Genomic DNA, 15190 nt, shown 5'->3' on the forward strand with positions numbered 1-15190 from the left:
TGATACAAGGGGGTCTTGCCCTTCCAGTCTTTTGCCCATTCAAGTACAGCTTTTTAAACTGTATGTTAAGTATGTCATTGTCAGCATAATAAAACTAATAACAATTGCCTTTATTTTCTCTCTTGATGAAGCATGCTTCACAGATTATCTTGTGGAGACACCTAGATATCCAAAAGAGCCTCTTCAGAAAAAATCATCTGTTCCTTTTGGATCAAAAGCAGGTACGTTAACAACTCTGAACTTGTTGAAGCAGAGTTAATACATAGTAACTCTTATGGAGAGGGAGGCAGTGAGTAAAATGAATTTTACTAATAACTAAAACTTAGTTATTTATTTATTTTTGCCACGCCACACGGCTTGTGAGATCTTAGTTCCCCGACCAGGGATCAAACCCAGGCCCACAGCAGTGGAAGCGCGAGTCCTAACCACTGGCCCTCCAGGGAATTCCTAAAACTTCTTCCTTTTTACTGTTATAAGTTCTGCCTGTTACTGGCAAAAATATTTCTGAAATTTATAACACTTCTCTCAGCTGTCTCCCCAGCTACACATACTTATCTCTTTACCTCATCCTCAGTTTGGGTATTATTCTGTGTGATCTGTATTGGATAGGTAAAATGATCTATTTGTTCAGTTTTTATCATCTATCTGTACTTCAGTTCCTCCTAGTCTTTGTTCTTTAAACATTTTTACTAGATATACTAGGACACCTACATTGTTCAAAAATTAAATATATATGTATTAAAATACCCTGTGAACCTTTTCCCCTAACCTATTCCCATTCCATTTGTCCTTTCCTCCCTTCCAGTTTCTTTATTCATATTTGAACAAATACACATATATTATTTTTCTAATTCTCATTTTTGGTTGTTTTTGTACACAAAACATAGCATACCATATACACTGCAGTGTTTTTTTAATTCCTTTCTTTTTTCCTTGTTTTTTTTTTTTTTTTTGTCTTTTTTTTGGCCACATCACATGGCATGCAGGATCTTAATTCCCCAATCTGGGATCGAACCTGTGCTCCCTGCAGTGGAAGTGTGGAGTCTTAACCACTGGATGGCCAGGGAAGCCCCTTAATTCCTTCCTTAACATTATATTCTGGAGATCTTTTCATATCAGTAGAAACACTTGGCTTAATTACTGCTGTAAACAAAAAGTTTCTCACTGTCTTTTATTCTGCCCCACCCTTACTTCCACCAAAACACACATATCTCCCCTTAAATGCTGCTCAGTATGTTGTCTTTCCCAGACTTTTTTTCATACTTCTCCCGCCTGATTTAAGATTCAAAGTGGCTATGAGCTAATTATTAGTTCTTTCAGTTTAGTATAGTTTAAACAGGATTTTGTTTCTATATTAGAAACATCGTTATCAATGGGGTTCTGAGTTCCAATTATGTTTATAAATAAATTCTGAAATTTTGTTGTAATACAGTAGAGTTACAGCATATACTCTGACTTTAGAACCTAACTAACTACTTGAACTTCAATTCCACTTATTTAACATATTTTGCAAATAAAATAAAAGGTTTGCAGTTCAGGTTGCTAAAGAAATTGTGGAAGTGGGATGTGTTTGTTTTATCAGTCTAGTTACTGTTTGGGGTTTGGGTTACCTTTTGTGGGCCCAGGTATTCTAGAGTTTGCAGTGCTACAAGACACATTCTTTCAAAGGATACTGCATTCAGTTTCTGTGAATTCTTTCCTGACTTTTGGCTTATTAATGTGGTTTAAATATTCTCATCCAGGTTCTCCAGAGCTAGTTTTTGTAAGCCATGTAATACATCCTTGCCACTTCTACATTCGGAAGTATTCACAAATAAAAGATGCAACAGTATTGGAAAAGAAGGTGAATCAGTTTTGCAGTAAGAGTGTATACCTTGATCCTTCAGACATTTTGGAGCTAGGTAATGAAATATTACTCTAAGTTAAAATATGAAGCTTATTTAAATATTATAATATTGGCCAACCCATATAGACTTCTTGTAATACAGATTTGTGCAAGCATAAAGGTTTTGGAATTATTTAACATAAGTTCAGTTTTATTTAGGTAACTTAGCTAAGTATTAAAATCAACTTTTTTTTTTTTCTGCTCAGAGTTACCTAGTAGTAATAATATTACAGTATACAGTATAATTCCAGTATTTTTAATGTCATTTAAAAATGATTTTTAAATATTTTTAGTATCATTTGCCAAGTTTAACTGGAGTCATACTAATTTGGAGCTTGCTTTTTTTTAATGTTCTTTTCCATTATGGTTCATCACTGAATATTGAATATAGTTCCCTGTGCTATCCAGTAAGACCTTGTTGTTTATCCATTCTATTTATAATAGTTTGCATCTACCAACCACAAACTCCCACTTCATCAAAAACCAAATATGGTATTTGTCTTTCTCTTTTTGACTTCACTTAGTATGATAATCTCTAGTCCATCCATGTTGTTGCAGATGGCATTATTTTGATCTTTTTTATGGCTGAGTAGTATTCCATTGTATATATGTACATCTTCTTTATCCATTCGTCTGTCACTGGACATAAAATTGACTGTTGAGTGAGATATACACAAAAACTCCATTATGGAGTAAGGTGAGATATTTTTAAAATTACAAAACCCATGATGGGTTATATAATTTGTCCCCTCATCTCCAGAGAAAAGTATTCCTCTGAGTGTTCCTTGTAGTATGACTACCATCCCTTGCTGTCTACATGTGAATGTTGAAGATGTCGCTGAACGCCTGAGTGAGATAGATGCAGGGCAGTGGCATCCATTTCCTAGGGTCACACAGAGGGTAGTTGGTAAATTTAATCAGTCCATCTTAATTCTAAGGCTGTGTATAATTTGCTGTCATTTAGGCTTTCATTACAAACGTTTTCCTTGTAACACTTGATTAAATTTGATTATACTCTGTAATAAGATGAAGCTATGATTTGTTTGATTTATTAATAGAGCATTTTTCTCATTCTATTAATATCAATGCCTCTATATAACTAATACCAAAAAGTACTATATTGTCTGTTCAGCTTTATAGTATGGGGTTTTTTTTAATTTTTTAATTTTTTGGCTGCATCGGGTCTTGGTTGCGGCACGTGGGTCCTTTCATTGCAGTGCGTGGGCTTCTCTAGTTGCAGTGCATGGGCTTCTCTCTAGTTGTAGCATGTGGGTTTTCTCTCTCTAGTTGTGACGTGTGGGTTCCAGGGCATGTGGGCTCTGTTGTTTGTGGCACTCGGGCTCTCTAGTTTGAGGCACATGGGCTTAGTTGCCCTGTGGCATGTGTTATCCTAGTTCCCCGACCAGGGATTGAACCCACATCCCTTGCATTGGAAGGGGGATTCCACCACTACCACTGGGGAAATCCCCATAGTAGTTCTTTAAAAGTGTTAACTAACTCTCAGCTCATCTTTGTAGCTTATCAGAATATCAGAAGACTAGAATCATCATATACTTCTGATAAAAATGAATAATAATTTTTAAAGTTAAAAAACAGTGTTTAGGGCCTTCTCTGGTGGCACAGTAGTTAAGAATCCTCCTGCCAGTGCAGGGGACACGGGTTCGAGCCTTGGTCCAGGAAGATCCCACATGTCACAGAGCAACTAAGCCTGTGCGTCACAACTACTGAGCCTCTGCTCTAGAGCCTGCAAGCCACAACTGCTGAAGCCTGTGTGCTCTAGAGCCTGCGAGCCACAACTGCTGAAGCCTGTGTGCCTCGAGCCCGTGCTCTGCAACAAGAGAAGCCACCACGGGACTTCCCTGGTGGCGCAGTGGTTAAGAATCCACCTGCCAATGCAGGGGACATGGGTTCGATCCCTGGTCTGGGAAGATCCCACATACCACGGAGCAACAGCCTGTGTGCCACAACTACTGAGCCTGCATGCCACAACTACTGCAGCATGCGCACCTAGAGTCCTGCTCTGCAACAAGAGATGCCACCACAATGAGAAGCCCGTGCATCTCAACGAAGAGTAGCCCCCGCTCGCAGCAACTAGAGAAAAGCCCGTGTGCAGTCATGAAGACCCAGCACAGCCAAAAATAAATAAATAGAATAAATTAATTTCAAAAATCGTGTTTAAATTCTGAATATCTAAGGAGGGAAGAGTGTAGTGTTAAACTTAATTTTACGGCTGCAAATAATTCTCTAAATTTAATACATGCACAAAAGAGCTCAGTTTAGATTTAGAAAATGTTCTAAGAAAGCCAAAAAGTCATCCTTTAAGTTGTCAAGGATAATTATTATTTCAAGGTAGATATACATGATTTAAATACTCATTTATCGTTTTTCTTTCAATTTTTTTTTTTTTGGCTGCGTTGGGTCTTCGTTGCTGCATGTGGGCTTTCTCTAGTTGTGGCGAGCAAGAGCTACTCTTCGTTGCGGTGCACAGGCTTCTCATTGTGGTGGCTTCTCTTGTTGCGGAGCATAGGCTCTAGGCGCGCGGGCTTCAGTAGTTGTGGCTCACGGGCTTCAGTAGTTGTGGCTCACAGGCTCAGCAGTTGTGGCTCACAGGCTCAGTAGTTGTGGCACACGGGCTTAGTTGCTCCAGGGCATGTGGGATCTTCCCAGACCAGGGTTCGAGCCCGTGTCCCCTACATTACCCTGGATTCTTAACCACTGTGCCACCAGGGGAGCCCTTATTTATCTTTCAAGAAATTAATGGTAAGGGAAGAAATGTAATATAACGCTTTAGCAGAGTTTCCTCTTGTTCCCTTTTCCTGCCTGTGTTCTTCATTATAAAGAACAACAGATTACTTCAATAGACTTTTATCTCATCTATTGCAAGAAAGAATAGTTTAATAGCGTATAATTTAAAACTAAGAATATTGGTTATATGGTATATCAGCATAAGAGAAGGGTTGATGACAATCTCAAGGCCAAAACAGATGTTTTGGTAGAACTTAAAAGGTTGCCCTGATGTGCCTCTCAACTATCCTGTTTTTATTAGCATGTATAGAGGGGATTATGCAGCATCTCTCTGTATATAATCAGTGATCAAGTCTTAACAAGTATATTTCTGATGCTAGATGAGTTTTTAAGAGGATGGGCTCTAAGACTACCTGGGTTCTCTTCCTACCTCTTCTAAGTAGCCATGTCGCTTCGGCTGGGTTTTCAGCCTCTTTTTGCGTAGTTTCCTCACCTATGGGATGGAAGCACCATCTCCATGGGGTTGTTGTGGGGAGGAGGTGAATTCAAACATAAAATACTGAGAACATTGCTGAGCCTATAGTAAAAATAAAAATTCTTTCTAACTTGATCTTTTTTTCTGGTTATTAATTTGTAATTCATCTGATCCCTCCATAAGGAAAGACCATAAGGTCTTCCTCTGCTGCTTGGTGCTTGGTTCATCTTCCCCTTCTCTGAACTCCACTGTGTATTAATTTCTTAATTTTGGCCTTTCACACTCTCCCTTTCTTGGTTTCTTTACTTTCACTCCCCTTTTACCAAGAGAATGTCATTGCTGCTTCCTTTATGCTACTAAAGTATTTTATAGATTTCGGTATATATATATCTGTACTTGCATGTGTGTACCTGCACAAGGATAGGTCTTTATTGTTATAAGTACAGTGTATTATAGTCACTTGCCTGTTCCCTTTCCTTTCTTGAGCTTCTTGATAGCAGGACGGTCTTACTCATCTTTGTTATAGTTTATAAAACACAGGTCCTCAGTAAGGACTGCTGGCTTTGTTTTCTTTGTTTTTACCTCCCCGTCTAGGACATAAGTTTCTGTATAACAGAAACTGCCAAAATACACTACCTTTTAATCCCTCTCATAGCACTGACACAGTACTGTATCATCAGTTAATAAATGAATTAAGACTTCTTAGTGGTGGAACTAATGTACATGTTTGTAAATTAGAGCTAATTAGATATTCTTCTTCATAAACATTGATAATGATTTGTCTCCATTATTTAGGTGCAAGAATATTTGTCAACAGTATTGAAAATGGAATGTGGTGTCGAGGAACTATTACTGAATTAATTCCAATAGGAAGTGAAAGTATTAGAAAACCTTGTATTCCAACCAAATTCTCAGTCCACAAAGTTGCACTAATACAAATATTCATGGTAGATTTTGGAAATTCTGAAGTCCTAATTGTTGCAGGGTATGTTATTTTATAATTACTATGTGTTCCTGGTCTGCTTAGAAACACTTGTGAATGGGGGAGGAGGGGAGATACTAAAGAAGAAAGAAAAGTAGGAAGAGGTAGAGAGGAATAAGTTATCCTTCTTCACTTCCAAGGCATATACCTTTTATTTTGCTCTGTAATTTGTCTTACTAATTACTAAATTAGTAAAGTATTAGCTATCAGTGTTACTAGATTGGGAGCTTGGAAAAAGAACTTTCTGATGTTTCAAACTTAAATGTTCTTCTATATAGCCTCAAAGCAGAAAATGAAGCACAAAAATGGTGGGGTTTTTTTGTTTTCGTTTTTTTTTGCGGTACGCGGACCTCTCACTGTTGTGGCCTCTCCTGTTGTGGAGCACAGGCTTTGGATGCGCAGGCTCAGCGGCCATGGCTCACGGGCCCAGCCGCTCCGCGGCGTGTGGGATCTTCCCGGACCGGGGCACGAACCCGTGTCCCCTGCATCGGCAAGCAGACTCTCAACCACTGCTCCACCAGGGAGGCCCCAAAAATGGTTCTTTTAAATAAAATGTTACGGTTAGTGGCCAGATGATTGAGTAAAATTTTTAATCATATTTCCATAATTCCATTATTGTATGTTAAAGTGGCATAGTGTCTAACTCTAGGTGTTCAAAACTGTTTCCCCCAGTCTTCTAGGAAAATAAAACAAACTGAAAATGTTCTTCTAGTAAGGACCAGTATTAACTCTTGCATGGTCACTTTATTAAATGGTCATAGCTTTATAAATAGATTTCTGTTTGGGGGTGTCATTATGCCTTTTAAATTTAAACCAAATAGGTATATGAAAGACAATCCAGATGAAGGCAGTTGAGATTTATTTCTATAGGTAGAAACAGTGTCTGTGTTTATAAAAGCTAGATTAAGTCTATATAGTGAGATAGTATGAATCAGAATATAACTTTCTAAGAGAAAAATACCATATATTAACACATTTATATAGAATCTAGAAAAATGGTAGTGATGAACCTAGTGTCAGGGCAGGAATAGAGATGCAGATGTAGAGAACAGACTTGAGGACACAGTGGGGGAAGGGTAAGCTGGGACGAAGTGAGAGAGTAGCATTGACATATATACACTACCATGTGTAAAATAGATAGCTAGTGGGAAGCAGCTGCATAGCACAGGGAAATCAGCTAGGTGCTTTGTGACCACCTAGAGGGGAGGGATAGGGAGGGTGGGAGGGAGGAGATATGGGGATGTATGTATAGCTGATTTACTTTGTTATACAGCAGCAATTAACACATCATTGTAAAGCAATTATCATCCAATAAAGATGTAAAAATAAATGAATAAATAAATTTTTAAAAGAGTATAACTTCCTAGAAGATTTAACTTAAAGAGAGTATCCTTAGAAATGCATACCTTTTGTGGGGTAAGGCAAGTTTGGGCTTGAAGCATTATCTTCAGTAAATATTGCTTCAATTCTTCCCAGAGTTGGTGATACTTATGTGAGATCAGAACATATTGCTAAGCAGCATGTCACACTAAATGACTTGTGTCTGGCTCTGAGGAAGTCTGAGCCATATATTGAAGGGCTGCTGAAAGACATCCAGCCATTAGCACAGCCATGCTCATTGAAAGACATTGTTCCACAGAACTCAGTAAGTGAGACTTAAATTATTTCTTATTCAGGGGCCAAATAGTCCAGTTTTAGCTATGCATTGCTGATCAGATTACTGAATGTAGGTTCAGTTCTCTTGTTAAATACATTTTGTATAATAAACTATTGGTGCCAATAAAAAAGGAAATGAACTTCAGTTTCTACAATTAGAATCGTTCTTAATGGGAAATTGAGTTGAATATGCATATATGAACATAATGATAGGTGAAATATCCAAGTAAACCACAAAATTTTGGAGGCAAATAAATATGGAGAGAAAAATAAATTTTAAATGTTATGTGGTATGTGTTTCCATTCATTTCTTCACTATTTCCATGGCCCTTTGCTCACTGCTTATAGCCTATATTGCATTCTGTTTATATTATTAATGAATATTTATTTCCCAGAAAGATTTAAAACTCCTATGAGACAGAAATTGTGTGTAAAAATACTTGTTAAGCAGTTATATTATTATAAAGTCTGTGAAAGCAGGAGTCTGCACCTTTGCTCATCTTTGTATTCCAACACTTAGCAAATCACTGAGCACGTAGTAGGCGTTCAGCAAATATTTGAAAGAATGAACAAATGAATAAAAAAGTAAAAGGAAACACATACACATATTAGCCCTGGTATTTTCCTCAAAATGGGAAATTTATTTTGGCTTTAATTTTATCTTTTTTTTTTTTTTTTTTTGCCTTTTCTATTCTGAGTGGGCTTTACTTTTATACTCACGAAATCTTTAGAAGATGTTTTATTTTTAAGGAATGTGTAGTTTTGGCCTGTGAAATTTACTTTAGGTATGAGTACTTAAAGTTTCAAAGTTCAGTGAGAAATTTTTTTTTCAATGGGTGAGTATTTTTCCTTATTGTTTAAGTAGCATTTACCTCATATATTGCTAGTAATGGAAACTAAGTTACCTGGTAATGATTGTAAATATCTTTAATGTATGACATGGCTTCCATCATGCTTTCAAAATTACCTTTTGGATTTCATCGTTTAAGTGGAAAATTTGTACATAATACTTGTTTTATTTTTAAACTTTTATTTATTATCTTGATATTAATATTCAGAAGTAAAACTAAGTCCTGAAGTACAACAGCTTATGGTCACCTTGAGACCATGTTTATAAAATCTAAGTGTGATACGTACATTGTGCATACATAAAGACTGTCCTTGGGTTTGTGGGCCCAGCTGCTTCTAAATATCTATGGTTGGTTAAGTGCCTTTGTTCGAATTTGCAGACTTTGGCTGTTAAAAAGCTAAATCTACAACATTGTACCATTAGAGCTAATTATAATTACTGAATACATTGGAATTTTACTTTTTCCACAGACTGAAGGCTGGGGAGAAGAAGCTAAAATAGAATTTTTGAAAATGGTAAATAAGAAGGCTGTTTTAATGAAAGTTTTTAAAGAAGAAGATGGTGTGCTAATTGTAGATCTGCAGAAGCCACCAACAAATAAAATAAGCAGTGATATGCCTGTGTCTCTTAGAGATGCATTAGTTTTTATGGAACTAGCAAGGTAGGTAACTTATTAAAATGTAAATATTTTCAAGGTTATAGCTATAAATTGGAACAGCAGATTTTTACCTTTAAAAAATATGGGCTCTGGGGCCTCCCTGGTGGTGCAGTGGTTGGGAGTCCGCCTGCCGACGCGGGGGACGCGGGTTTGTGCCCTGGTCCAGGAGGAGCCCGCGTGCAGCGGAGCGGCTGGGTTCGTGAGCCGTGGCCGCTGAGCCTGCGCGTCCGGAGCCTGTGCTCCATAACGGGAGAGGCCACAACAGTGAGAGGCCCGCGTACCACAAAAAAAAAACAAAACAAATGGGCTCTAAAGTGAACTGTCACATACACTAAGAGGGCGCACCAAATCCTAACCACTAGACCACCAGGGACATCCTAACATACTCGAAGAGGTTAAAAATATTGCTGTCAGAGTTTTCTAAGTATGGTTGTCTGTGAAAATTGCATTCAGGTCATTTGATTTAAGGAAATAGAAAAATTAAGGTAGCTCAAAATAGAAACTATTGGTAGATACGGAACATTTTTTTAGACTCTTGCTAACTTTTACAAGTAGCTCCACTAGGGTTTCAAGAATTATAGTTTAAGAGTTCTTACATTTTCTAACCTTTGGAATAAGATCATGATCACCACTCTATATTTAATGTATGAATCTAGAGTAGATACTTAAATTTCTTTCCTTTCTCATGTCTGATGAACAAAGTAAGATGACTAAGTAACCACAGAGATGATGGAAGATACTACTTTCTGTCCTGAGCAATTACACGACTCTGGAAGTGACCCAAGTAGATTCCATTCTGGAAAAATAGAACTTAAGTAGAGTATTGGAGCTGAAAGGGGTCACAGAAACCCCTCAGCTGGCCTTTCTGATTGCTACCATAGATGCTGGGTATTGTCAACCAAAGGAGTAGAAACTTTGAGTAGAACATACAGGCCCAACTCACAAATGTTCCAGCACAAACTTGAAGGTTAATTACTGAGTTTTGAGACTTGACCTCTTATTTATCCTGGTTTGATAATTGGAGACAATACTAAGAAATGTTGTAAGTTAGAAGAGAGAAATTGGAAAAATACTCTTGGTAGATAAATCAGTATGTGTGTAAGTCCTTTCTTCAGATCAGTTAATCCACTGAGAGAAGAGAGACTTAATGGCTCTTGCTTATGCTTTTAATTAGGTTTAAGTCTCAGTTATCAAGAAGTCACTCTGAAAAAAATACAACTTTACACTATCATCCACCTGTTTTGCCTAAGGAAATGACAGATGTTTCAGTTATGGTTTGTCATATAAATAGTCCTACTGATTTCTATCTTCAGTTGGTAAGTATATAGTGGTCCTTTGAGACAAAATATTTTTTCAAATTTTAAGTAGAAATTTATAATGGAAGTGAGTGCCCAGTATGAATTGAGAGCAAACCACTATCAACCTTCTGCAAATTTAAGTTTCTTAGTAGTTTTTTGTTTTTAAACAAGAAATTCACATGATTCACAGTAAATTGAAGGAAATCTTTTATCAGGCAAGTTAGTGAAGTATGGAGGGGAAGGAGAATGAAGGATCCCTAATGTGTAAATGTTTCTTGCTACTTTCTGAAATCTAGAAACCAGGAGAGCACGTAGAGCTGGCAAATCAAAATAAAATGATAACATCTGCTTCTGATAATGTATGAGAATTTACTTATTATTCCTAGGTAATTTTCTGAATTACAATACCAGAATAGATTCAGATTAAAGGCATTCATAGAAAATTTGGGGTATATGACTGATGGGTCTGTTTTAGATAGCTACCAGCATTAAAGTTTATCTTTATTGATCTCTTTGTGTCCATGCTTTATGTGTCACCCACAAAGCAGTATGGCCCTTAGAATGAGTTAATTCCAGTCCATTGCCCATTTTTGAATTGGATTATTTATTTTGCTGTTGTTGGGTTATAGGAGATCTTCATACATTATGGATATTAATCCTTTATCAGATATATCATTTTCAGATGTTTTCTCTTATTCTGTGGCTTACCTTATCACTCTCTTGATAGCATTCTTTCAAAAAGTTTTTAATTGATCAAGTCCAGTTTATCTACTTTTTCTTTTGTTGCCGGTATTTTGATGTCATATCCAAGAAATCATTGCCAATCTAACATCGTGAAGCTTTTCCCCTCTGTGTTTTCTTCTGTGAGTTTTATAGTTTTAGCTCTTACATTTAGGTCTTTGAGTTATTTTGAGCTAATTTTTATATATGGTGTAAGGGAAAGGTTCATTCTTTCCCATTTGGATATCCAGTTTACCCAGCACTGTTTGTTGAAAAGATGGTCTTTTCTCCATTGTATGGTCTGGGCACTCTGGTCAAAACTCAGTTGACCATATACGTGAATGTTTATTTCTGGGCTCTCTGTTCTATTCCATTGGTCCATCCCTCTGTCCTTATGGCAGTAGCACACTGGTTTTTTTGGTTGTTTTTTTTTTTTTAAATTGAAGTATAGTTGATTTACAGTGTGCCAATCTCTGCTGCACTGCAGAGTGACTCAGTTATATACATATATACATCCTTTTTTTTTTTTGCATTATGCGGGTGTCACCACTGTGGCCTCCCGCGTTGCGGAGCACAAGCTCCGGACGCGCAGGCTCAGCGGCCATGGCTCACGGGCGCAGCCGCTCCGCAGCATGTGGGATCTTCCCAGACCAGGGCACGAACCTGTGTCCCCTGCATTGGCAGGTGGACTCTCAGCCACTGCACCACCAGGAAAGCCCTACATTCTTTTTTAATATTCTTTTCCATTATGGTTTATCCCAGGAGATTGATTATTGTTCCCTGTGCTGTACAGTAGGACCTTGTTGTTTATCCACTGTAAACGTAATAGTTTGCATCTACCAACCCCAGACTCACAGTCCATCCCTCTGCCTCTCACCCTCCCCCTTGGCAACCACAAGTGTGTTTTCTATGTCTGTGAGTCTATTTCTGTTTTATAGATAGGTTCATTTTTGCCATATTTTAGATTCTACATATAAGTGATATCATATGGTATTTGTCTTTCTCTTTCTGAATTACTTCACTTAGTATGATAATCTCTTGTTGCATCCATGTTGCTGCAAATGGCATTATTTTGTTCTTTTCTATGGCTGAATAGTATTCCATTGTATATATATACCACATCTTCTTTATCCTTTTATCTTTCGATGGACATTTAGGTTGCTTCCATGTCATGGCTGTTGTGAATGGTGTTGCTATGAACATAGGGGTGCACGTATCTTTTTGAATTAGTTTTCTCTGGATATATGCCCAGGAGTGGAATTGCTGGATCATATGGTATATCTCTATTTTTAGTTTTCTAAAACCTCCATACTGTTCTCCATAGTGGCTGCACCAATTTACATTCCCACTAACTGTAGGAGGGTTCCCTTTTCTCCACAGCCTCTCCAGCGTTTGTTATCTGTAGACTTTTAATATTTTTAATTTTTTTGCTTTTATTTACTTTTTTGGTCATGCTACATGGCATGCAGGATCTTAGTTCCCCAGCCAGGGATCGAACCTGTGCCCCCTGCAGTGGAAGCACGGAGTCTTAATCACTGGACCATCAGGGAAGTCCCTATAGACTTTTTCTTTTCTTCTTTTTTTTTTTAATGGCTGTGTTGGGTCTTAGTTGCTGCACGCAGGCATTCTCTAGTTGTGTCGAGTGGGGGCTACTCTTCGTTGTGGTGTGCAGCCTTCTCATTGCAGTGGCTTCTCTTGTTTCAGAGCATGAGCTCTAGGCATGCGAGCTTCAGTAGTTGTGGCACACGGGCTCAGTAGTTGTGGCGCGTGGGCTTAGTTGCTCCGTGGCATGTGGGATCTTCCTGGACCAGGGCTCGAACCCGTGACCCCTGCATTGGCAGGTGGATTCTTAACCACTGCACCACCAGGGAAATCCCCCTATAGACTTTTTAATGGTGGCCATTCTGACCAGTGTGAGGTGGTACCTCATTGTAGTTTTGATACGCATTTCTCTAATAATTAGTCATGTGGAGCATCTTTTCATGTGCCTACTGACCATCTGTATGTCTTCTTTGGAGAAATGTCTATTAAGGTCTCCTGCCCATTTTTCAGTTGGGTTTTTTTTGTTGTTGTTGTTGAGTTGTATGAGCTGTTTATATATTTTGGAGATTAAGCCCTTGTCGGTTGTATCATTTGCAAATATTTTCTCCCATACTGTAGGTTGTCTTTTCGTTTTGTTTATGGTTTTTGCTGTGCAAAAGCTTGTGAGTTTCATCAGGTCCTGTTTGTTTGTTTTTGTTTTTATTTCTATTGCCTTGGGAGACTGATCTAAGAAAACATTGGTACAGTTTATGTCAGAATGTTTTGCCTATGCTCTCTTCTAGGAGTTTTATGGTTTTATGTCTTATAAAAGTCTTCAAGCCATTTTGAGTTTATTTTTTGTGCATGGCGTGAGGGTGTGTTCTAACTTCACTGATTTACATGCAGCTGTCCGACTTTCCCAGCACCACTGCTAAAGAGACTTTTTCCCATTTTATATTCTTGCCTCCCTTTTTTTTTTTTTTTTTTGCGGTACGCGGGCGTCTCACTGTTGTGGCCTCTCCTGTTGCAGAGCACAGGCTCAGCGGCCATGGCTCACGGGCCCAGCCATTCCGCAGCATGTGGACCCTCCCGGACCGGGGCACAAACCCGTGTTCCCTGCATCAGCAGGCGGACTCTGAACCACTGTGCCACCAGGGAAGCCCTACTACATTTTGGCTTAGAAAAGATTTCATAGGAACACTCCACTTTCAGATAGCAGGGATACCTGTATTTGTCCTTTTGGCACTGGCTTTTTTCACTTAGCATATTGCCCCATGTTGTAGCATGTGACAGGACTTAACTTCTTTAAGGCTGACTAATATTCCATTGTATGTAATACCACATTTTATTAATTCATTCATCCGTTGATGGACATTTGGTTTGCTTCTACCTCTTGACTATTGTGAATGATGCTGCAATGAACATGGGTGTGGGAATATTGTAGTGTCATGTTTTGGTTCCCTTCTTATTTCCTTTTGTGTATCTATATATTTATCTATTGTTACCATGGGGATTACATATAACATCCTAAAGTTACAGAAGTTAATACGAATTGATACCAACTTTAATTGAACAAAACGCTACTCATGTATAACTCCATTCTCCTTTTATATTATTGATCTGTGTACATTGTGTGCTCAATAATGTAGATTTATAATTATTTTTATGCATTTATCTTTTAAATCCTGTAGAAAATAAAAGTGGAATTACAAACTAAAGTTAATAATACTGGCTTTCATGTTTGTCCACGTATTTATGTTAACCACAGATCTTTACATTTTAATGTGGCTCTGAGTTACACTCTAGCACCTTTCATTTCCTCCTGAATGACTCCCTTTAGCTTGTTTATAAGACAGGTCTGGTGTTAGTGAACTTCCTCACCTCTTGTTTATCTGTGAATAGCTTATTTCTATCTGTCTTTTGAAGGATAGTTTTGCTGGATCTGTAATTCTCAGTTGATGCTTTTTTTCTTTCAGGAGTTTAAATATTACCTTCTGACCTCCAGGATTTCTGATGAGAAGTCAGATGATAATCTTATTGATGATCCCTTATATATGACAAGTCACTTCTCTCTTGCTGCGTTCACAACTCTCACTTTGTCTTTGGCTGTTGACAGTTTGTGTATCATGCATCTAGTGTGTCTCTCTTTGAATTTATCCTACTTTGCGTTTTTTGAGTATAGTAACTTTCTAGGGCAGCTATAACAAAGTGCCACAGGGAATTGCTTGGCGGTACAGTGGTTAGAACTCTGCGCTTTCACTGCCAGGGGCCAGGTTCAATCTGTGGTCAGGGAACTAAGATCCCACAAGCTGTGTGGCATGCCCACTCCCACCCCCCTCGTGCAAAAAGTGCCATATAGTAGGTAGTTTAAAAAAGCAGAAATTTATTTTCTCACAGTTC

At 38.1% G+C, this 15190-nt stretch overlaps 1 protein-coding gene across 3 annotated transcripts in view; it reads left to right on the forward strand.

Annotated features, from left to right (window-relative positions):
* Positions 1-15190, forward strand: part of RNF17 (ring finger protein 17) — a 110657-nt gene that overhangs the window by 30719 nt on the left and 64748 nt on the right. For all 3 annotated transcript variants that reach the window (XM_032611512.1, XM_032611511.1, XM_032611513.1), the window contains exons 11-15: positions 1743-1901; positions 5901-6090; positions 7564-7732; positions 9064-9254; positions 10426-10567. In XM_032611512.1, coding sequence (XP_032467403.1) covers positions 1743-1901; positions 5901-6090; positions 7564-7732; positions 9064-9254; positions 10426-10567 — 851 coding nt within the window. The remainder of the gene's footprint in view (positions 1-1742; positions 1902-5900; positions 6091-7563; positions 7733-9063; positions 9255-10425; positions 10568-15190) is intronic.

Source organism: Phocoena sinus, chromosome 18 (assembly GCF_008692025.1).
Source record: "Phocoena sinus isolate mPhoSin1 chromosome 18, mPhoSin1.pri, whole genome shotgun sequence".
In the NCBI taxonomy this organism is placed as follows: Eukaryota; Metazoa; Chordata; class Mammalia; order Artiodactyla; family Phocoenidae; genus Phocoena; species Phocoena sinus.